The sequence below is a fragment of the Phaseolus vulgaris genome, chromosome 6 (assembly GCF_000499845.2).
Source record: "Phaseolus vulgaris cultivar G19833 chromosome 6, P. vulgaris v2.0, whole genome shotgun sequence".
Lineage (NCBI taxonomy): Eukaryota > Viridiplantae > Streptophyta > Magnoliopsida > Fabales > Fabaceae > Phaseolus > Phaseolus vulgaris.
In genome coordinates this window covers 24,861,871-24,884,780 of record NC_023754.2, presented here as the reverse complement: position 1 = coordinate 24,884,780, position 22,910 = coordinate 24,861,871, and the positions used below count along the sequence as shown (strand labels likewise).

The 22,910-nt window shown below is 29.2% G+C and overlaps 2 protein-coding genes and 1 pseudogene across 2 annotated transcripts; 2 read left to right on the top strand and 1 right to left on the bottom strand.

The window, feature by feature from the left end:
* The first annotated feature begins 4,188 nt into the window (after positions 1 to 4,188).
* Positions 4,189 to 4,536, top strand: LOC137833550 (cysteine proteinase inhibitor 1-like). The gene has a single exon (XM_068641891.1). It carries the CDS (start codon positions 4,189 to 4,191, stop codon positions 4,534 to 4,536), a length of 348 nt encoding a protein of 115 aa, XP_068497992.1.
* Positions 4,537 to 8,779: 4,243 nt separating this feature from the next.
* Positions 8,780 to 9,663, bottom strand: LOC137833549 (wall-associated receptor kinase-like 1; annotated as a pseudogene).
* A 7,821-nt stretch (positions 9,664 to 17,484) lies between these two features.
* LOC137832166 (putative MO25-like protein At5g47540) lies at positions 17,485 to 22,096 on the top strand. Its single transcript, XM_068640194.1, has 11 exons — positions 17,485 to 17,959; positions 18,521 to 18,685; positions 18,765 to 18,883; positions 19,176 to 19,250; positions 19,581 to 19,674; positions 19,776 to 19,835; positions 20,474 to 20,542; positions 20,961 to 21,059; positions 21,401 to 21,445; positions 21,539 to 21,641; positions 21,731 to 22,096. The coding sequence occupies exons 1-11, from the start codon at positions 17,840 to 17,842 to the stop codon at positions 21,787 to 21,789; spliced, it is 1,008 nt and encodes a 335-aa protein (XP_068496295.1). The 5' UTR covers positions 17,485 to 17,839; the 3' UTR covers positions 21,790 to 22,096.
* The last annotated feature ends 814 nt before the right edge of the window (positions 22,097 to 22,910 follow it).

Sequence of the window (22,910 nt, the reverse complement as noted above, 5' to 3'; positions counted from 1 at the left end):
AAAAAAATTCAAATAATAATTAAAATTTTAAAAATAAAGTATATTTAATTACCTACGGACTGTTGACTGTAGTGCGTGGGTATTACCTACGGACTGCAGTTGGTGGGTAACTATTGTTTGCGTTACCCACGAACACCATGTTCGTAGGTAAGTTACCGACGCCCACATTACATACGGATTTTTTTGTGTGGATAATCCGTAGGTAATGTTGATTTACCTACAGATTTTGGTTGTTACCTACGAAATTCTTTCGTAGATAAATGAGATTTTTCTTATAGTGACTTGAGATATTTGAAAGTGAATTTATCTTCCTATACATTGTAAGAAAATCATAAACTAAAACAATTAATTACTCTTAAATTTAATTAAATACTATTTTAAAGATTAAAAAAATTATTAGTATTTAACTTAATTTTTATTTTAATAAAAATTTATAAAATAATTTTTACATTGGTATCTAATCATTAACTATCAAATTTTTAACTACTGATATTTTAAATTAATTTCTAAAATATTAATTGAGAACCATTTAAATTTTAACTATTAGTAGCTAAAACTATGTGTTAACTATAACTGTTTCTAGTGCATATATTTGTAATATTAGGTATTATAAATATTTAGGTTGTCTTTTGAGTCTGTATTTGAGACTGTGAATTTGTATATTTACATTTATTGTAATATAAAGTATTATTTTATATGTGCATAAAAAATAAGAGTGATTTTGACTTTTTAACGATAATATGTAAACTTTTTTAATTTTTTTTGCTTTTCTTCGATTTAGAGAGGAGATTGATTTTATTCCTCTCCCACAAATTACTGTTTTTCTATCTTAATATTTAAATAGATACAAACATAAAAAATTGTTGCTTTTCTATCTGCTCGGATCCAAACGAACGAAGCATTAGGTAAACTTGTTTAAAAAAGGAATATATTTAGTAATAATAGAAATATGTTTAGCAATTGCTTTCACTTTATTTGCAGGTACGACTTAGCCGTTATAAATACTCAAATATAGTATGTAATGGATTTTATGGTATAGAACGTTCTGTAAAATAGTTAATAAAATATATGCAAACAAATTATTAATAATTAATAGCGATATTAATATTTGAAATTCTTTTTTATTATCAGTTGATATTTTACGTATCAACAATCAAGTCAAAATTCATAGAAAGATAAGAATATTTATGATAAAAAAAATAAAAATTATCTCATGATGTAAAACCATCTTTTTCCTACCTATATATATATATATATATATATATATATATATATATATATATATATATATATATATATATATATATACCTGCGCAAACGAACAGAACTACTTTTTTGCTACATATAATTAAAGAGAGGATTAATTGCAATAGAATTATGCAGGAATAAAACAATTGTGTAATTTATTATCTAAAGACTTATATATATAATATAAATGTTTCTAATAAAATAAAATAAAAAGTTAATTATTTTACAAATTAAAGTCAAGTAGAAATATTTTTAGTAAATTAGTTTTAGCATGAATATTTTTATTTTCTATTCATGTAGTATCGTGGCGTGTATTGGTGGACTTGGGAGGAAGGTGGAGTTGGATGTATTGATTGGCAGGTTGCAGCAAATAATTCCTTTCCAAATTTATCCATACGTTTCATTAATTATTATTTATTTATTATTAGGAGAAATTGTCCTTATCTCTGATTTCTTTCGGTAGTGCACATGGTTTTGGCCATGCATGCCCATCCATTATTTCATGAGTTGGCTATCAAATTTTATTAACTTAAATGTGGACAATTTCAACTAAATAACAAATACTTTATCAATTTAAATGTTTGATTATGAAAATGAAGAAACTTTAAAATATTTTTAAAAAATGTTAAATACAATTGTAACAGTTGGAACCAGACGAAACATAGAAGTCTTGGTACTTAATTCTGACTGACCGACATCTTCAAAACGCGTTAAGATCAAGAGAAGATTAAGAAGACTAAATTGTAGGAAAAACTAGGTAATATAGACTCTTAATAACTATTCATAAGTTAATTTTGATTCATCGATAACAGACTCATTGTAAATATATAAATAGACATAAGTTTTTAAGAAAAAAAAATTATTATTATATATTTATTGCATCGAATATCAAATACTTACTTAAACATGAAAACACCTTTTGTAAGTGTTCTCCCGACCAAGAGTCTACGAAAAAAATGAGAAATTGACTAGAGTAGTGGAACAAGAACACAAAAAGAAAAATTAAATTGAACAAACCCTAAAAATGAAAAATAAACGTATATCAACCAAAACGAAAGAGTGGATTATTTAATCAATAGGAGTTCTCTATGTTTCTTTTGTACGAGAACAACAACAATTTCATACTTTAACATTCATTTTCTAAAAACCATTTAAAAAAAAATCTTACTATAGATCCAACCTCCTATCTCTATAAACAAAGAAATATTTTGATTAATTAAAATTATTTATGACGATTTTTTCTTTTTATTATTAAACGAAAGTGTTAAAAATTGTTTTGAAAACATTCAATATACTGATTTCTTCAATCTTAGCTTTTCTTTATTAAGTAATAAGTGAATAAATTAAAGAAAATTGTATAGTGATACGACGATACTAAAGTTTTTATCTTACTAAGTATGAAACACATATTTAAAATAATAATTTTATTTATAAGTAATTATTATAAACAGCTCCCTTGTTGAAAATGTTCTTATTACACTCTTGAAATACTAATTCAACTTTTAAAAAATCACAGATTTCATACTTCAAAATATAAATAAATTTTAGCGATGTTTTTACTTTCTTAATAATCGATATTTTTAAAAAATATTTAATTTCTAATTAATATCTGATTTTTTTTTTATTATAACATCATACTAGTAATATGATCTTTTTATTTTACCGAAAAAAATATTAGAAAGTAGTAAAATTTCTTAACTTAAATATTTTGCTTAAATGTAAAGTTAATTGTTTTCTTCTTATACAAGAAAACCGAAGATAGTAACACGTTGCAATTCAACACCATATGGGTTATTATACTTGTACGAGTATGTTTTATTATTTATATATGTCAAATATAAGCAAAATTGTACATATACATTAAAATAAATGTTTAAAACTCCACATAAAAACGTGCATAGATAACTTTTTTTACATAACTTAAAACAATGTTTAAAACTAGAAGCCATGATCAATTTAAAGAATAACTATAAACTAACATGCATTATTTTAAAAAAAAACTATAAAGTTTCATTATTCTAGAAAGAGATATTAAAAATATAAATAAATCGTCAAATGATATGAGTCTCTAAATATTAATAAACAATATAAATTTTAAAATAATAACTGTTACTATTCTAAATATAAATTGAGAGGGTGTCTTGATTAGTAGTATTTATCCAGAAATAAACTTTCAATTGATATCCAATAAAAGAAGAGAGGTCCATCTGAAAAGTCATTGAATTGACAGTATGATTGTCATTTATCATAAATAGCCGTTTATTATTAAAAACTCATTGAAAATACCATTTTATTTATAATATTCATTAAAGACGATGAAGACTCTATTATCTAAATTTTTTTGCATTTTCAACCTTACTATGGATAGGTATAATAATAATAATAATAATAATAATTTCAATTAGCATCAAATCAAAGAGAGGTTACCGAATTTGTTTAAGAAAGAAAACATATAATTGTTTCTACATTAAGTCTCCTAATCAACCGTCTATAGCACGGTGTACTTAAACTTTTTAAAATGCTAATTGCTTGTAAAATTATAAAACGTAAATAAAAAAGGAAAAGAAAGTATAGTTTTTTTAGTTATGTTAGAGTGATGATATATACTTTGCTATTACTAATTATTTTCTTATTTATTTTTTTCTATCACTTATTATATAAGCGATTCTCATTTTGAGATGTTAATTAGAGATTTTTTATATATAAAAACGACCAACATTACTTTTAATTAAAGAAAACTTATTCCTTAAGGCAGCAGTAGTTAACGATTTTATAAGCAGAAAAAGGAACGCGGTTTCAGCCACAGTATATAGGAACTACGAGGGTTACAAAGTTCACAGAAAAACACGCTATAACCGTGTTCTTCTTCCTCTGCTATAAATAGAAAACCCACTCCTTAACACTTTTTAACAGAGACCCATCACAGTGATTGTGATTATGATGACGAGACATCACTGCCTTCTTCTCCTCTCTCTTATGTTGGTGTCTTATGCCACGCGCTCCAAAGCGACGCTGGCCGGGTGGGAGCCCATCAAGGATGTGAAAGAGCAGCACGTGGTGGAGATCGCGGAATATGCAGTGAGTGAGTACGACAAGCGTTCTGGTACGAAGCTGCAGCTGGTGAGCGTGTTGAAGGGCGAGACCCAGGTGGTGGCCGGCACTAACTACCGCCTTGTGCTGAAGGCCAAGGGCGGATCTGCCACCACCCAGTACGAGGCCGTTGTGTGGGAGAAAACTTGGGTCCATTTCAGAAACCTCACTTCCTTTAAAGCCCTTCCTTCCTACTAGATCATTCCCTTCTTCCCTGTTATCAACCCTATTCGCACCTAATTAATGTCTTGTTTTTGTGACAGTTGATGTATTTATTGTTGTATGTTGGATTCTTCTATTTTTTTATGATTTCTGATTTGGGTTGTGATTATTGAACAAGTTTTTGGATCAAAATTATAAATACATTTTGATGATTGTTGTTCTGAGATGAAATGAATTATTAGAGTGGTATTTTGCGCCTCTAGTTTCAACGTGTAGGGTCATTTCCATTTAAACCTACCCACATTTTTTTCTCTGCCGTGTAGTGTAGAATTGGTGATGTATTAAATTATGGCTCACTCTACGGTCAATAGTCACACAAATCAGTGGACCAGTAAGATAACACTCACCAGTGTTTAAAGGTTGTTCTAAATTATTACTTTTTATTTCATTTTAAATTGCAGACTTATACACTCACTCCTCAAAATAATAATAAAATATTGATATTATTATCCACTTCTGATGTACACTCTTTATTTGTCAATTTTACTCTTCAACCACTTCTTGGATTTTCACTATTTCCTTTCCCGTATTTGTCTCCATTACTTTCAAACTTTCTATTTCTTTGCTTTTTAATCTGTCACCCTTGTTGTCACACTGCACTTGCTAAAATAATAACAAATTAGTAAGAAAAAGTTATTCACTTTATGATTAGAGAAAGAGAGAAAAGTGTCACTTAAAATTCACTCAAAATCATATCACAGTATAACACGGCAGCACGCATCATTAAGCAATTTCTTTCATCAAGCAAAAAATGTCTTTACTTCAAAATAAAGTTTATAGTCAATAACATAAAAAGAGAGGAGTGACTGAGGAGAGAAAGGATATAAACTATTCACTTTACCAATGATATAATAAAAATGCAATGAAGTGTTATAATTTTTCTTTTATATTATCTACTTTAAAATATCAAGAGAACAAAATGAGGTTTTCATTTTATTATTTTTATTTTTCTCCTTTATATTACATCTCATTCCCTCTTTTATATGTCTCTTTCACTCATCCGATAACATTTTTCTAGTTAGAACAAATAGTAACTAAGTAAGAAAACAGAAAAATAAATTAGCACAGATTAATTTTATGTTATCAAAAGCGCAAATATGAAGAAAAAAGTAAGTAAATATGAATCTTATATCTAATCGTGTTACCATATTTTTCTTACATTATTTTTTCATAAATCAATGTAAATCAATTATGTACTAGTTTAACTATATTCATAAACAAGAAAAAAATTATTTTAAGTGCATAAAATATTCGATAGGGAAATATTATTTCACAAAACAACTACAACAATTTAAACATAATTTCTTTTGCACTTATCTTACCATTGTAACAAAAAGTAAAAAAAAATAGTTTTACTAATTATTATTCTATTATATCAATAAGTTTCTGAATAAGATTATGTTTTTGAATTTTTTTATAAAAAAACTATAGAAAATAAAAATATGAAAAAATTGACTTCTGCACAAAATTAAAATTAATTCATAAAGATAAAATTGACTTTTGCACAAAATTAAAATTAATTCATAAAGATAAAATTGACTTCTGCATAAAAAATATTTCCTGATCATACCTTTTTTTTAATTATATATTTTCAAAGTAAAATTTAGTTAATTATAAGTTCAGAAAATGTTAATATAAGAGGTGTCGCAAGGACCTCTGTCTCTTAATTATGTGGTTTGGATGTATATTTTGGTCTTCTACCCGGTGTATTATTTTTGAATGTATATTATTTTTTGTGTATGAAATATTTTTTTCTGTTAAAACCTCTTATAGATCTTTTGAGGTTGTTTTGCTTTGGATTGGGAGTTTAAGACTCCTTGAACTCTGAAGAATTTGAGGTACAGATAATTTGAAATCTTTTTGTACAAGGGTATGATATTCTCTAAATACTCATTTTAATTTATTTATTTTTAGTTATTAAAAAAACTTAATTATTTTACCTACCTTCATAATCACTAAAAATCATCATTTTAAGATTCTAAGATTAGATACATAGTAAGAGTGAGTGCAAGTGATTCTGTTTGAGTTGAATTTAGTCTCATTTTCAACCCAATTAAATGAATTGGGTTGGGTAATCACTAAAATTCATCATTTTAAGATTCTAAGATCAGATATATATACTAGGAGTGCAAGCGATTCTGTTTGACTTTAATTTAATTGGGTTGGGTGGTTGGGTTTAGTTTTTGTTATGTAGTAACCCAATTCAATTATGAATTAAGTTATGGAGTTGAATAAATTTGAAAAGACTAAACAAACAAATATTTCCATTGTTATTTAGTAATTATAAAACAATAACAATATTTATAATACATAAATAAGTATATTGCTCATGTAATAAAATATAAAATTATTAGATAACTCAATATTTTTTATTATATAGTCATATTGAGCTAAGTTTATTAAATTTAAAATTATAAACCCATTATACAAATCATTTTAACGGGATATACAAATCATTGTATGTTAAATCATTTTAATTGTATAAACCTAACATTCCTTCTTTACAATTGTGGCACAACATACTCGGTTATTGTAGTTTCAACATTGTTCAACGTGTTTTGAATTCATGTAACATGCAACACAGTTCCCACACACAGTGGAGAGTCCCATGAACTTCCCTTTCACACATCTTATACTTAATATACTAAACCTTTACCATTAGTTTTCATCTATGTTTAGATATCATTTCAATTTATGTTTTAAATTGTGCAAGATATTATATATTTGTTTACTTATTTTAATAAATATATCGAGTCAGAAATAATGATTTGTCTCAAAAGATGGATATTGAATCTATAAGTAACAAATATTTTTAAATTTTAATGTACAACTTTCACTAAATATCAAAATATGTAAATAAGTTTAATTCAAAATATATTGAAAATTTTAAATAAAGTTTGCATGTAAATTAAATAAAATAAAAGTAAAAGATTAATCTTTCACACTCGCCTGTATGTATTTTGGATAAATAAAAACATACAATATTCTGATATATTTGACATTGATGCAACAAAAAGACTCACTTACGTTGATTCCTCAAATATGAAATTATTAAGATCATCTCCAAAATATTAATTCTTCAACTATTTAGCAAACTTTTTATTCACGAGAAGACTATCTTTGTTTTAACAATAATCCTACATTTCTTTTGGACATTTTTTTTTGTATTTTCTCACTATTCACCAATTACCGCAGTGTGACATTGGTTTTATTTTATTTAAAAAAAATAAATTTAATGTACTAAAAAAAGAATGTTTTATTTTAATCATTTAAAGAAGTTAATTTTTTTATCAACAATAATAAATAAACAAGACCTACTTTAGGGGTGATCCAACTCATGTACAAAATCGCACAGAAACGAACCATCTCTCCTCCCAGAAGTTTGCCACTAACTTTCTACTAGAACAACCAATCTAAATAAATCACTTATATTTAATCGAATACATACAAACCAGGAGAAAAAGAAAAACCAAATATAAGAGACTTTAAAAGGTCACTCAAGACCATGCATTTAGTTGAGCCATGAAGTTAGTATAAAGGGTGACAATGAATTTAGTTTTAAGTAAAGTTACATAATTATCATCATTCAAATCTGTTGAGATTTAATCATTAAAAAACAAATATAATTGTTGTTATTCAAATTTGTTATAATTATCATCATTTAAAATATATTGAGATTTAGTTATTATCGCTCCGTGCAATCAGAATTATTATTGTCCCTACATAATTGTTGTTATTTAAATCTGTTGAGAGTTTATCTGGAAAAAAAAAACATAATTGTTGTTATTTAAATTTGTTATAATTATCATCAAAATAATTACCATCCCGTGCGATCAATTTGTTATTTAATTATCCTGAAAGAATTATTATCGCCCCCGTGCGATCAGATTGTCATCCCAACATAATTGTTGCTATTTAAATATGTCATTATTTAAATGTGTTGAGAGTTTATCATAAAAATAACAAATTTAATTTTTGTTATTTAAATATGTTATAATTATCATCATTTCAATTTGTTGAGATTTTATTTTGAAAGAATTATTATCGTCTTTTGAGATCAAAATTATTATCACTCGTAGGATCAGAATTATTATTTTCCTGCAATCAAAATTATTATTATTATTATTATAAAAGACAATAAGTTGTCAATATATCACAATTCTACTTTAAAAAGAAATATAACAAAATAAAACCAAAATCTCTTATACATACCAGTATCCTAAGTAGCTTGACTTATAATGATATGATTTTTTTCCCTTTCCTTCGTCACTCTTTCATCAATAATATCAAATACACAATCTTGCTCGACACGCTTCCTCTGAACTTAGGAGAATTATTGGCTTTTTTCCCGGTTAAGAGTTCAACAAGAACTACTCCAAAACTGTAGATTTCATTTTTTTCAATGAATTGACTAGTTTGAAAAAATTCAAGGTCCAAGTATCCACCAAATGTTTCTTGAACTATTGTAATAAGGTGAGTAACATCACTCGAAATCATTCTAGACTTACCAAATTCTGTTACTTTTGTTCAATACTTTTCATAAAAAAATATATTTGTGACTTGATATCTTTATGATAAATAGGCTAAAAAGCAGTGCAAGTAACACAAAGCTCAAGCAACTTCAGTGGCAATTCTAAAATGAATGTCCTTTGTCATTGACAAATCCTTATTTCTTACTTTGGTTGATGCAAATACTAAAAAAGTTACCATTAGGAATGAATTCATAAACAAGCAAATGAATTTTAGTATCCAAACAATTTCCTAACAACTTTACCACGGTTCTGTGGTTAATTTGTGACCGAATGACAAATTCATGAATGAATTCTTCTATTTTTCCTTGGACTTAAAATTTTTTCAATGCAATAATTGTTCTATTAATCAACATGTCTTCCTTTGTATCAGTAGCTTGACCTCCTTTTCCAATTACTCTATTCATGTTGAAGTCAGTGGTCTCCTCCAACTCCTTTAAGCTCAAAAGTTAAACTTTATCCACATTAAATCACCAGAAGACCATCTCTGTTTTAACAATAATCTTCCATTCTTTTTCTATATTTTCCCACTATAATCTATAATTTTTTTAGCCTTCAACACTCGCCATAAATAAAAAATTTATTTTTCTTTTAAAAAATCATACTCCATTAGTGACATTGATTTTATTTTATTTTAAGAAAATGAATTTAATGTAATAAAAAATATAATTTTATTTTAATCATTTAAAAAAGTTATTTTTTTATTTGGAATAACAAATAAATAAGAATCAGTTTAGGAATGATCCAACCCATATACAAAATCGCATAGAAACGAACAATCCCTTTTCTCATAAGTTTGCCACTAAGTTGTTACTAGAACAAATAGAGTCTGATCTGTCTAAATAAATCACTTATGTTTAATCGAATAAGTACAAATTAAAAGAGATTTTTCAGATGGTTTAGCTCAAATCATGGTTGTGGTTAAAGTATAGGGTCCTCATATGCAGATTGGGTATTGAATCCCCAAATCTGTATAAGAAGCTTTAAGTGATTGGGTGATGTTGGTGTATCCAAGAGAGCCTGTTGGAGTAGAAGGGTCTGCTAATGATTGTGTAATTTGGTCCGAGAGCCTGCTATTATGGTTTATCTCTTGAGCCTTAAATTGGCTAAGTCTAAGCAGGAGGACTGATTCAGTTGCAAAATGGTGATTAAGGGTTAACTGTATGAGAGTTCAGAATGTAGAGGAGGTAAAGTTGTACGACAAAGAAGCCAAGTAGGAACTCTGTGTATAAGGTGGTATATAGGTGGTATAAATACCCTGTTTTGTACTGGAAAGATGTGCTGGTATAGTGATTCCTAAACAGAATCAGAGGAAGAGTCTCCTAGCAGGCTTAGGTTGGATCCTTGTTGAAAGGCATGGTTGCCTCTGATGCTATTGGTGCAGCTTGAAGGTTCTGAAGTATGCAGCTAAGGTGCAAATCAGAACTGCCGAGGAAAGTGAGCCGGTCTAAGGAAGAGGTTTGCTATGAACATCCTAGCTGGTTGGATTAACAACAATGTCAAAGTTTGCAGCTGTTGGTGGGAGCTTGAGGTGATCAGCAGGGATAAGGTCAGAAAAGACCTCGAACATTATCCATCTTTGGCGAAGTATCAGGGAAAGGAATCTGATAGAAGGAATTCTGGTATGGGAGGCTCTAGAGGTGGTGAAGATGGTACAAAAGCTGGAAGCATAGGAACAGCTAATCAAGGTGTTAGAGGTTAATGAAGTGAAGGGAGAAGAATCCTAGGAAGGGAAGAGGATCAAGATGACAATGCTGCTGGTCCAGATTTGCTGGAACGGAAAGGAGATGCTAAATGACTTAGTAGTCCTAGCTATGTGCTGGTCTTTTGTAGAGTGCTTACTAGGGTAGCTTATGGCACTTCTAAGTGCTGGTAGCCCGTTAGTAATAACTGATTTTTCTGCTGGTCTATAACAGTTTGTGGGGTTGTACGAGAAGAGAATGATTTTTAAAAGCTCTATTGTTATGGAACTAACTCATAGTGTCCAGCATTTGATGGTTGTTGTTTTAAAAGTATTTTAGATATATGGGTTGGGACACCCTTAAATGTTTCCTTTAATTTCAGTAATTATTGTTGATAAAAAAAAATATACAAACTAAGAGAAAAGGAAAAACAGGTAGAAGGGACTTTAGTGGTTAACAATAATTCTCGATTTCTTTTTAACATTTTTTTTTCTATATTTTCCTACTATAGTTTTTTTTAGCCTTCAACACTCTTCATAAGTAAAAAAATTATTATTTAAAAAAAAAAAAAATCATACTCCACAAATTTCTTCACTGTGACATTGATTTTATTTTATTTAAAAAAAATAAATTTAATGTAAAAAAAAGATAGTTTTATTTTAATCATTTAAAAGAGTTATTTTTTTATTAGGAATAATAAATAAATAAGAACCATTCTATGGGTGATCCAACCCATATACAAAATCGCACAGAAACGAACAATCCCTCTTCTCAGAAGTTTGTCACTAAGTTGTTACTATAACAAATACAGTCTGATCTGCCTAAATAAATCACTTATGTTTAATCGAATACATACAAACCAGGAGAAAAGGAAAAACAAACATAAGAGACTTTAGTGGTAAACCAAGATCAGGCTTTTAGTTGAGCCAGTATGAAGGGTGGCAGACAATGGATTTAGTTTGAAGTAAAGTCTCATAATAATTATTATTCAAATTTGTTGAGATTTTATAATGAAAAAGCAAATATAATTGTTGTTATTTAAATATATTATGATTATAATTATTAAAATCTATTGAGATGTTAACATGAAAATAAAAAAACATATAATTGTTGTTATTTAAATTTGTTATAATTATCGTCATTTAACTCTGTTGAGATTTTATCCTGAAAGAATTATTATCATCATGTGCGATCAGATTTATTATCGCCTTGTGCAGTAAGAATCAATATTGCCTATGCGATCAGAATTATTATCGTCCGTGCGATCAAAATTATTATTATAAAAGATAATAAGTTGTCAATATATCACTATTCTACATTAAAAAGAAATAGAACAAAAGAAAACCAAAATCTTTTATGCATACCAGTATCCTAGCTAGCTTAACTTATAAACTACAACAAGGAAGGAAACATACTTTTTACAACTACAAAGAGAAATGAATAACTATGACTATAGACCACAATTCCATGATATGATTTTTCTCCCCTTCCTTCATCACTCTTTCATAATGATATGAAATACACAATCTTGCTCCACACACATGATGAAATATGAAGCTAAACTGTTGGCTTCCTCTGAACTTAGGAGGGTTATTGGCTTTTTTCCTGTTAAGAGTCCAACAAGAACTATTCCAAAGCTATACACTTTTTTTCAATGAATTGACTAGTTCGAAATAATTCAGGGTTCAAGTATCCAAATGTTCCTTAAACTACTGTAGTAAGGTGAGTAACACCACTGAAAATCATTCTAGATGTACCAAAGTCTGTTACTTTTGCTCTATACTTTTCATCCAAAAGTATATTTGTTGACTTGATATCTTTATGATAAATAGGCTAAGAAGCAGCAGAGTGCAAGTAAAACAAAGCTCCAACAACTTCAGTGACAATTCTCAAACGAATGTCCCATGTCATTGGAAAATCCTTATTTTTGAACATTCTTTTTTTTATTTTCCCACTATAGTTTTTTTTAGCCTTCAACACTTCCATAAATAAAAATAATAATTTTTTAAAAAAAAATCATACTTCATTTATTCATTATTGGAGTGTGACATTGATTTGATTTTATTTTAAAAAAATGAATTTAATATATTAAAAAAAGAATGTTTTATTTTAATAATTTAAAAGAGTGAATTTTCTTATGAACAATAATAAATAAATAAGAATCACTTTAGGGATGATCCAACTCATGTACAAAATCGCACATAAACAAACAATCCCTCCTCCAGAAGTCTGACCAACCTAAATAAATCACTTATGTTTAATGAAATATATACAAACCAGGAGAAAAGGAAAAACAAGCAGAAGGGACTTTAGAGGTTATCAAAGACCAGATCTTTAGTTGAGTCATGACTTAATATGAAGGGTGAAATATGAAGCTAAACTATTGGCTTCCTCTGAACTTAGGAGGGTTATTGGCTTTTTTCCTGTTAAGAGTTCAACAAGAACTACTCCAAAGCTATACACTTTTTTTCAATGAATTGACTAGTTCAAAAAAATTCAGGGTTCAAGTATCCAAATGTTTCTTGAACTACTGTAGTAAGGTGAGAAACATCACTGGAAATCATTCTAGATGTACCAAAGTCTGTTATTTTTGCTTTATACTTTTCATCCAAAAGTATATTTGTTGACTTGATATCTTTATGATAAATAGGCTAAGAAGCAGCAGAGTACAAGTAAAACAAAGCTCCAACAACTTCAGTGACAATTCTCAAACGAATGTCCCATGTCATTGGAAAATCCTTATTTTTGAACATTCTTTTTTTTTTATTTTCCCACTATAGTTTTTTTTTGCCTTCAACACTTGCCATAAATAAAAATAATAATTATTTTTTTAAAAAAAAATCATACTTCATTTATTCATTATTGGAGTGTGACATTGATTTGATTTTATTTAAAAAAAATGAATTTAATGCATTAAAAAAAGAATGTTTTATTTTAATAATTTAAAAGAGTGAATTTTCTTATGAACAATAATAAATAAATAAGAATCACTTTAGGGATGATCCAACTCATGTACAAAATCGCACAGAAACAAACAATCCCTCCTCCAGAAGTCTGACCAACCTAAATAAATCACTTATGTTTAATGGAATATATACAAACCAGGAGAAAAGGAAAAAACAAGCAGAAGGGACTTTAAAGGTTACCCAAGACCAGATCTTTAGTTGAGTCATTACTTAATATGAAGGGTGACAACAGATTTAATTTTAAGTAAAGTCTCATAATTATCGTTCCCACATCATTGTTGTTATTTAAATATGTTATGATTTAAATCTATTGAGAGTTTATCTTGAAAATAAAAAAATAACAAACATAATTGTTTTTATTTAAATATGTTATAATTAACATTTAAATATATGTTGAGATTTTATTATGAAAGAATTATTATTACCTTATGCGATTATAATTATTATCGTCCCGTGGGATTAGAATTATTATCTTTCCGTGCTATTAAAATTATTATTATAGAAACTAATAAGTTGTCAATATATCATAATTTTACATTAAAAAGAAATATAACAAAAGAAAAGCAAAATCTCTTATGCATACCAGTATCCTAGCTAGCATAACTTACAAACAAAAATAAGGAAGGAAACATCCTCATTATAACTATAAAGAGAAATGAGTAGATGTGTCTATAGACCACAAGTTGTTGATGCCACACAATTTTTGCTAGGAATAGACCACAACCACCAAGAGTATGTCCTATGTGATAATCTTCATAATCAAAGAGTCAAATACCCTCACCTCCTCTGCAGACCTTCATGAACTCAATAGTCTCACCATCTGACCAATGAATACAATAGCCACAAACAACAACTACAACGTGTTTTGAATTCATGTAACATACAATACAGTTCTCACAAACAGTTTTGCAATGCTTGCGTGCTTGGAAAGTCCCATGAACTTCCCTCTCACACATTTTATACTTAATGTATTGAACCTTTACAATTAGTTTTCATTGATATTTAGGGACCATCCCCGATTTATGCTTCAAATTGTGCAAGATATTATATATTTGTTGACTTATTTTGGCAAGTGTATAGAGTCAGAAGTAATGGTTTGTCTCAAAATATGGATATCAAACCCACAAGTAACAGATATTTTCAAATTTTAATGACTAACTTTCACTAAATATTGAAATATGTACATAAGTTTAATTCAGAATATATTGAAATTTCTGAATAAAGTTTGCATGTAAATTAAATAAAATAAAGTAAAAGATTAATTCTTCACCCTCGTCTGAATGTATTTTGGATAAACAAAAACATACAATATTCTGACCTAATTGATATTGATGCACCAAAAAGATTAACTCTTCAACTATTTAGGAAACTTTTTATTTACTAGAGTTTGAAAAGATTGCATTCAATCCCAACAAGAAAGGAATTAGCTACTCATGGTAACAATCACATGCACTAAAAGATGATGAAAAACAAGAGAAGAAGATCTAGAACATTTTTCCTTTGTTGTTGCTTCTTAGGGTTTCCTTTCAGTCCGTCAATCTCCGCCCTACTTTCGTATTAAACCTAATTTGAGCTTGGATGAGTGACATCTTTTACAAAAAAAAAAAATCACTTCCTGGAACAATTTCGCTAAAGCGAGTCGCGAGAGTTAGGTGAGACCTGAGCGCTTGGTTGAGCTTGACACAGTTGACCTCTAGAGTAATCTCTCTCAAGCGAGCCTTGAGCGAGTTCTGGACGAGCTTTGGCGATCCTTGACACTAGTCTATGGACAATTCTATCTAGACGAGATTGACTCGCCTGAACAAGAATTGTTGAATGTTTAAGGCTTCTTGTCTATCTATTCATCCTCCTTTGCTCCATCTTTCCTTACTTTTTTGTAATTCACATAAAATTGGGATCTATTTGTTTCATTACTCTCACAATTCAAAATATATCATTAATTTCAATTCTTCACAAATTCAGATTGGATAATTAAATCCATAAATACCTAGTTTTTTTTTTACATAAAATATTACTAAATAATGACACTTGCAGACATGGGTTCAACAATTCTTACTTATGCTTCTTTACCTGTTAAATTATGAGTCGAAGTCTTCATAACTCTTTGTGAAAATTATTAACTTATTATCTTCTTCTGTCATTAACAATAAAACTCCTTATAAATTATTGATTAATTATGTTCCTGATTATACTAAGTTTAAGACATTTAGATGTATTTGCTACTCTCTCATTCGTCCTTATAACAAACATAAGCTTGATTTTAGGTCCTCATGTTGCATTCTTTCTGGATTAAGGTTTACACAATAGAGGTTATATATACCTCAATATAATTTTGTTAGCGGGATACAATTCATGCACAATCCTCGAGAACATCACTAGAACAATCATCGAGAACATCACTAGAAAGCAGTTACGGGTATCTTACATTACGGAACTTTAACCCATGGCTTACTCATAAAATGCAACAGTTCCACTGTCATTCTTGTCTTTAGTGATGCAGACTGTGGTAGTGATGTTGATGACAGAAAATCCACCATCGACTTTTGTGTTTACCTTGGATCAAAATCAAATATTGTTGCTTGTTATTCACGTAAACAAAAAGTCGTTTTAAGGAGTAGTACAAAATAGAATACCGCGACATTGTCACTGTTCTCGCCGAGTTTTCAAGTTAATTTCTCTTCCAGCTTAAACTGATATTTTAACAAAATCAGTTTCTGATTAATAATTTTAAACATAAACTCATAAAAACCTACCATAAGTTTAAAGGGTAATATTACTTATCCTAATCACCCTTCTGCATGGCCTTTCATGCTGTATGTATTCTCTTCCCTTTTATCTCACAATGTTAATGAAATACATTTATTCTTCTGCATGTATCTTCTAACACCTAGAATAATATTTCTAGTCAATGTAAAACTTGAGTCACTCTACAATTTGTCAATAAAAAAGGAAATGATATGGATTAACATATACTATGAAACAGTTAAAATGATATGAAATACAATTCAATAATACAGATTTTAAATAAAATGTTGTGGTTAGAGTATGGAACAATCATATTAAAATAAGAAAAATTGATGGAGATATACAAGGCTACAACTAATAAATCTGAATATAGAAAGGAAGAGACAGATTGATTTAGGTCATATTTTTAGTTAAAAATAGTTTAGCTAAAATTTAAAACATTAAATTTGGTCTAAAATTTGTTATGAGAGCCTTCCATAGAAACAAGTTAAAGTTAAGAACAAACAACCTTCCTTGCAAGACCAAATTAGAAGATGAAAAGGTCAATTTAATTAGAAAGATCAATGCATTGAAGAAGAAGAAGAAGAATGAATACAAAAGTAAAGAAGGTGCAACCAAAGGAATCCACAGAATGAATGGATGTGGATGAACACATATGCACAGTCACTGCAATTAAATGGGAGTTAATTCTATGGTATCAAAATATATTTTTTTCTATTTTTTATTGTTATTTAATCATATAAACAAATATATCTTTTAGTTTAAAAAAATATATTCTTAATTATCTTTTGTCTCAGAAGGAATTTTCTTTTATGTTTTACTTTATATAACTCACATTATCTCTCACCTTATATATTCTCTTTCAATTATCTCTTCTATAAAAAAAACTTGCAAATATTTTAATTCTTAAAATCTAAACATAATTTGTAATAATTTAATGTATATATTAAGATTTGATTATGATTGGAATTATATATTAAAAAATATTACAGGTTTGACAGTGATGGTATTGAAGTGTTGTTTTGTTAATTTGGTTCCTTGTGACAGCAGTAGAGTAAATAAAGATGAGATGAATTACGAAAGCAGGGTTGTTTATCCGGTAGCAGTGTTCGGTCCAATACCTCTCGACCTCATCCTTTTCTTCTATCCATGTTCAGTTCCTCTTTAATTTTCCAACAAAAATCTCAGACCTAAATAAATGAATAAATAACCATTATAATTGGAAACAATTAAATATCCAGATTCATCTTGCTCTTATTTTGCTCTTTCCTTCCACTTCCTTCGGGCAAATCACAAACCCTAACCAGAGTGTGTGATTTGAGAGAAAAGAGAAGATTAAACACAACACTTTCAGAAGATGAAGGGTCTCTTCAAGTCTAAACCTCGCACTCCTGCAGATGTAGTGCGTCACACCAGAGATCTTCTACTCGTTGTTGATCGGAACTCTGAAACCCGAGAAAGCAAGAGAGAAGAGAAGGTTAACTTGTTTTCTTATTTTTAGATCGCATTTCTTTGTTATGTTTTTTCAATTGCTCATTTTTTTGATATGTTTTTCAATTGCTCATTTTACGGGTGTCTGATCTCAACTAACTCTGTAATTGTGCTTGTTAGCTGGAAAAATAAAATAAGCAAGAAGTTCTGCCTTGAATTCCCAATGCATGTATAATAAGTCACCATCCAGTGGAATTTAGAGCCTTGATTTGTCAATCACCATATTTCTAACTAGAGTATATACACGATTAAACTGTAATTGGTGTTAAGTTGCTATTTAATAGTTCAATTGTTGGTGGTTAATGCTCTGATTTTAATATTGCAAATTTTGTTGGTTTGTTCGGTTTGGCCGGATAGAACTTAGTGTTATTGAACTTGACATGCTATCATCATCATGCATTATCAGAGCTGTAGTGAAATTTGTGAGCAAATTGGAACTGATGAAGTTATTTTGTTTGATAATTTTTCATTGGATCTTGGTTTCTTGTGCGGGGAAGTTGGCAGTTCTTGTTTGATGTTTATGATGTTTGTGTGATCCATCTTACAGCAAATGTCCGAGCTGTTTAAAAACATCAGGGAACTCAAACAAATCCTGTATGGAAACAGTGATTCTGAACCAGTTGCGGAAGCTTGTGCACAGTTGACTCAGGAGTTCTTTAAGGAGGATACTTTGCGTCTGTTTATCAAATGTCTTCCAAAATTGAATTTGGAGGTATTAATGAAATTTATGAGACTTCCTGATTATGCTATTGTTTACTAATTGCTAACCTGGAGACTGTGACTTTTTGCAGGCCAGAAAAGATGCCACTCAAGTTGTTGCAAATTTACAAAGGCAACAGGTTCAGTTTAAGTTGATTGCATCTGATTACCTGGAGAAAAATCTGGATCTCATGGATGTCTTGATAGTCGGGTAAGAGAATATTGGGTGACATCAATTTTTTTCTGCTTAATCAAATGAATGTAAATCAATTTTTTTGATCAACCTTGAAAATTTAATATCTAATAAATTAGGCATGATAATGCCACGTCATGATCACTGGATTTTTGTAAATTTAGTTTTGTGATTTATATGTCTTTGCTTACCATATTCCGATGTCTTTGTTATTTCTTACGTGTCTCACTATGGCTGTCAATATGTTATGCTTATCCTGGTATTGATTCTAATTCTAGTATCTAACTGACTAACAAATGCTGCCTTTCAGCTATGAAAACACAGATATGGCTTTACACTATGGTGCAATGCTGAGGGAGTGCATACGACATCAGATTGTTGCAAAGTAAGGAAAAATAATGTGATAAATTCATTTTGTTGTGTGTGCTGTCAAGCTCAAAGCTATTAATGATTGGTGACTGCTAGAAAGCTGTTAGGGTTGTAATCTATGTTAAAATAGTACTGCATTTCTTAGTCATGTACTGGTTCTTTTGTTCCCTATACTTTTCATATAAGTGCCCTTCTAGATTCATGCCAAATGAGAATGGTGCTGTGTGTGAAGCTCATGTAAAAAAACTGAACACTTGAATTAGAAAAGGAAAAATGACCCAGGATATATAATTTTCCCTCTCATCATAACTATAGTGTTGCTTAATTCTCCATGGTTTTATATCAGATATGTTCTCAACTCACCTCGTATGAAGAAATTCTTTGACTATATCCAACTCCCAAATTTTGACATTGCTGCGGATGCTGCAGCTACCTTTAAGGTGCATTTTGTGTGAAAGAACTTGTGTTTACAAATTCCTTATTTTGTGCAATTCACATATTTTCAACAGAGTTCATGCCGTATATTCTTTTGTTGTCTCAGGAGCTCTTGACAAGACATAAATCTACTGTAGCCGAATTCCTCTCCAAGAATTATGAATGGGTAGGTTCTTCCTTCAAAGTTTAACCAATGTATAAAGTAGCATTTCAATTTTAGTGTATACACTTCGATGCCGCCTTTATGTTTTTCTAACATTCTATTGCCAAATAATATGCATGAGTGATATTTTGTATTTACAAAGGTTCTCATATAACAGCTTATTTTGATAGGTTAATGCCTAATAAACTGACAAACAAATCTAGAAACTCAAGTTGTAATTACGATTTTAGATTTTATCCTTTTCATTCATGTGACATGGCCCTAGTAGATTTATATTTTTTGTTTCTTTGCTTCTAACTTCTAAGTATTGATTTCTGAACTGATAACAGATAGGCACTTCTAGAAAATTATTCTGCATGTGTTGTGGATGAATATATTTTCTATCAAACAGTCATATTTGTTTGTAGTTATTAACTATGTGTTTAATATTTTTATATGATCATTAACCGCACAAGCATGTTTATTCACTACATTTAAGGATTTTTTAAAATATTACTTTTTTTAAAAGATTTGTTTTAAAACTTTGTGCTGCTTACATACTGGTTTTCAGTTTACATTAATATGTTTTATTTGTACCTAGTTTATTCAAGTAGTTAATGTCCACTATTCATCAACTAATACTTTGTTATTTCTGCTTTCAGTTTTTTGCGGAATATAACACTAAGCTGTTGGAATCTTCCAACTATATTACAAGGCGCCAAGCTGTCAAGGTTCTATATAATTTTTTTGGTTTGTCCATATAATTTAACTTTGATTTCAACTATAACTTTTGTCTGTTGAAAACTTAAATTTTTGTTTGAGAAGCCTTCACCTGTTTGTGTATACATTTGTTGTTCAAGTGACCTGTGAATTTTCCTGAAAATTGTAATCAAAAGTATCACAGCTAGTCAATAGATACTCTCCTAGGGATTTCCTTTGTGTAGTATCTTTGCCTGTTCATGCATGCATCTGTAGTTCATTTGACCTATGAATTTTCCAGAAAATAGCACAGGTAGCCAACAGTCACTCTGCTATTGAATTTTCTTTGCTCCCCTCCCGCCCCAAATGTTGGAGTTTTGGTCTTTACAGTCTTGTCTATTTAATATGATGTATATATGATCGCTGAGTTGATTTCTTTCTCTTAAACAGTTGTTGGGAGATATATTACTTGATCGTACAAATTCAGCAGTAATGACACGATATGTGAGCTCAAGAGACAACTTGAGGATTTTAATGAATCTTCTTAGAGTATGAGCCCTTTACACTTAAATGCATGTCTTATTATGTACCTTACTTTTTTTTTTGCGCTTCCTGTATGTGTCTGTCAATCCTTGTGCATACTGGATATATTTTATGTCTGTGTCTGCCAATCCTTATTCATACTTGATATATTTTGCTGTTTTTAACCTGTGAAAGTGCATCAGTTCCATCAAAATATCTTCACCCTAGTACTATTATAGTTTGTCAAGATTATAATACTAATGTTCAAATAAGTTCTGATGATAGTATTCTATATTGGAGGAAAAATTAAGAACCTTGGTATGTGCATAAAGTGGATTCTAATGGTCGGTACGGAATTCTTTCTACAGGAGTCAAGCAAGAGCATACAGATTGAAGCATTTCATGTTTTCAAGGTATTACTATAATAACATTATAGCACACATTTAGAACATTTGGAAACTACTGTTCAGAATCATCTGTTTATTGATATTTGTTTGTCATGTCAGTTATTTGCTGCTAACCAACATAAACCAGCTGATATAATAAGTATATTTGTCGCAAACAAAAGTAAGATGCTGAGACTATTGGAAGACTTCAAAATTGATAAAGGTAAGTGATGCCACCTCTTGATAGTTTAGTTGCATTTGTGGTATCAATTATCAGTTTCTCATGATCTCATATTTGTTGTGATTGTGCAGAGGATGAACAATTTGAAGCTGACAAAGCTCAAGTGATGAAGGAAATCGAAGCTCTTTAACCCTGGGAACAATGCACCTGAAGTGTGCAAATGTGTTAAGTCGCGCACGTTGCAATGTGGCATTTCAATTTAGCAGTTGTGTATTGTAATAGTTCTTAGTTTTTATCATGATGGGACTATAATTTCACGCAGACTTCGATGTTTTCTTGCTGTAATTTTATTATCGTCCTTTGAAATTTGTAGATAAATAAATTGCTTAATGAGCTACATGCGGTTTATTGTGTCTTTGTAGGTTTAAGTAATAAAAGTATTTGAGGATGACTTGTAAATGAACTGTGCGAGGTAGTACAATATTTGTTTCACTAAATCTACTCATGGCTGATTTTTTGTTACTTCGTAGCTGCTGAACTAGGTTTGAGTACTGTTTACACAATCTTTGTTATAATGTTTTTAGAAAAAGAAAATAAGAAGTTAAAATCAATTTCCATAACTATGTTCTCATTTAATTTGTTAAGAGTTGAGTTGATTTTAGTTTATGGGAGAAGTTGAATTTAGCATAATCTTATTTTCTTCTTGAAAGTATTTATAGTAAAGGTTATCTAGATAAAGTCTTTGTCATTACGCCGCTGTTATTAATTATTATTTTTATGTTGAAGTTTGGTTTTGTAGCAAGATTTTAATATTATCCCTTTGAATTTATTTAAAAGTCAGGTTTTAGAAGTTTAATTTTTGTTTTCTTTCCATAGTATGGTAAATTTGTGTTTGTAAGCATAATCATAGTGTTTTTAATTTCACTAAAATATTGCTTACAAACGAAGTTTTAGTTTAAATTTAAAGGGTCAAAAATGTATTTGTAACTATAATTATTGTAAAATAAAAATATTAAAATTGTGTTTCCAAGAGTACAACTTCACCCTAAATTTGAAAAAACATAATTAAAATTGTGTTTTAAAATACATCTTCTAAATAAATAAAATGAAATATTGATGAGTTACATGTTGTTTAAAAATTATCCAGCTCAAAACCAGAGGTGGGTGGCCGTGGGATTTTGATGAGGATAGATTCCTGGTATTTTGTGAAATAATTGAGGCAATGATATGATCTAAAGAAGGGAGTTGAGTGTGAGAAGCAGGGCATAACTTCATCATTGGATCATTGGCATTGTAGTTGAAAGGTTTGGT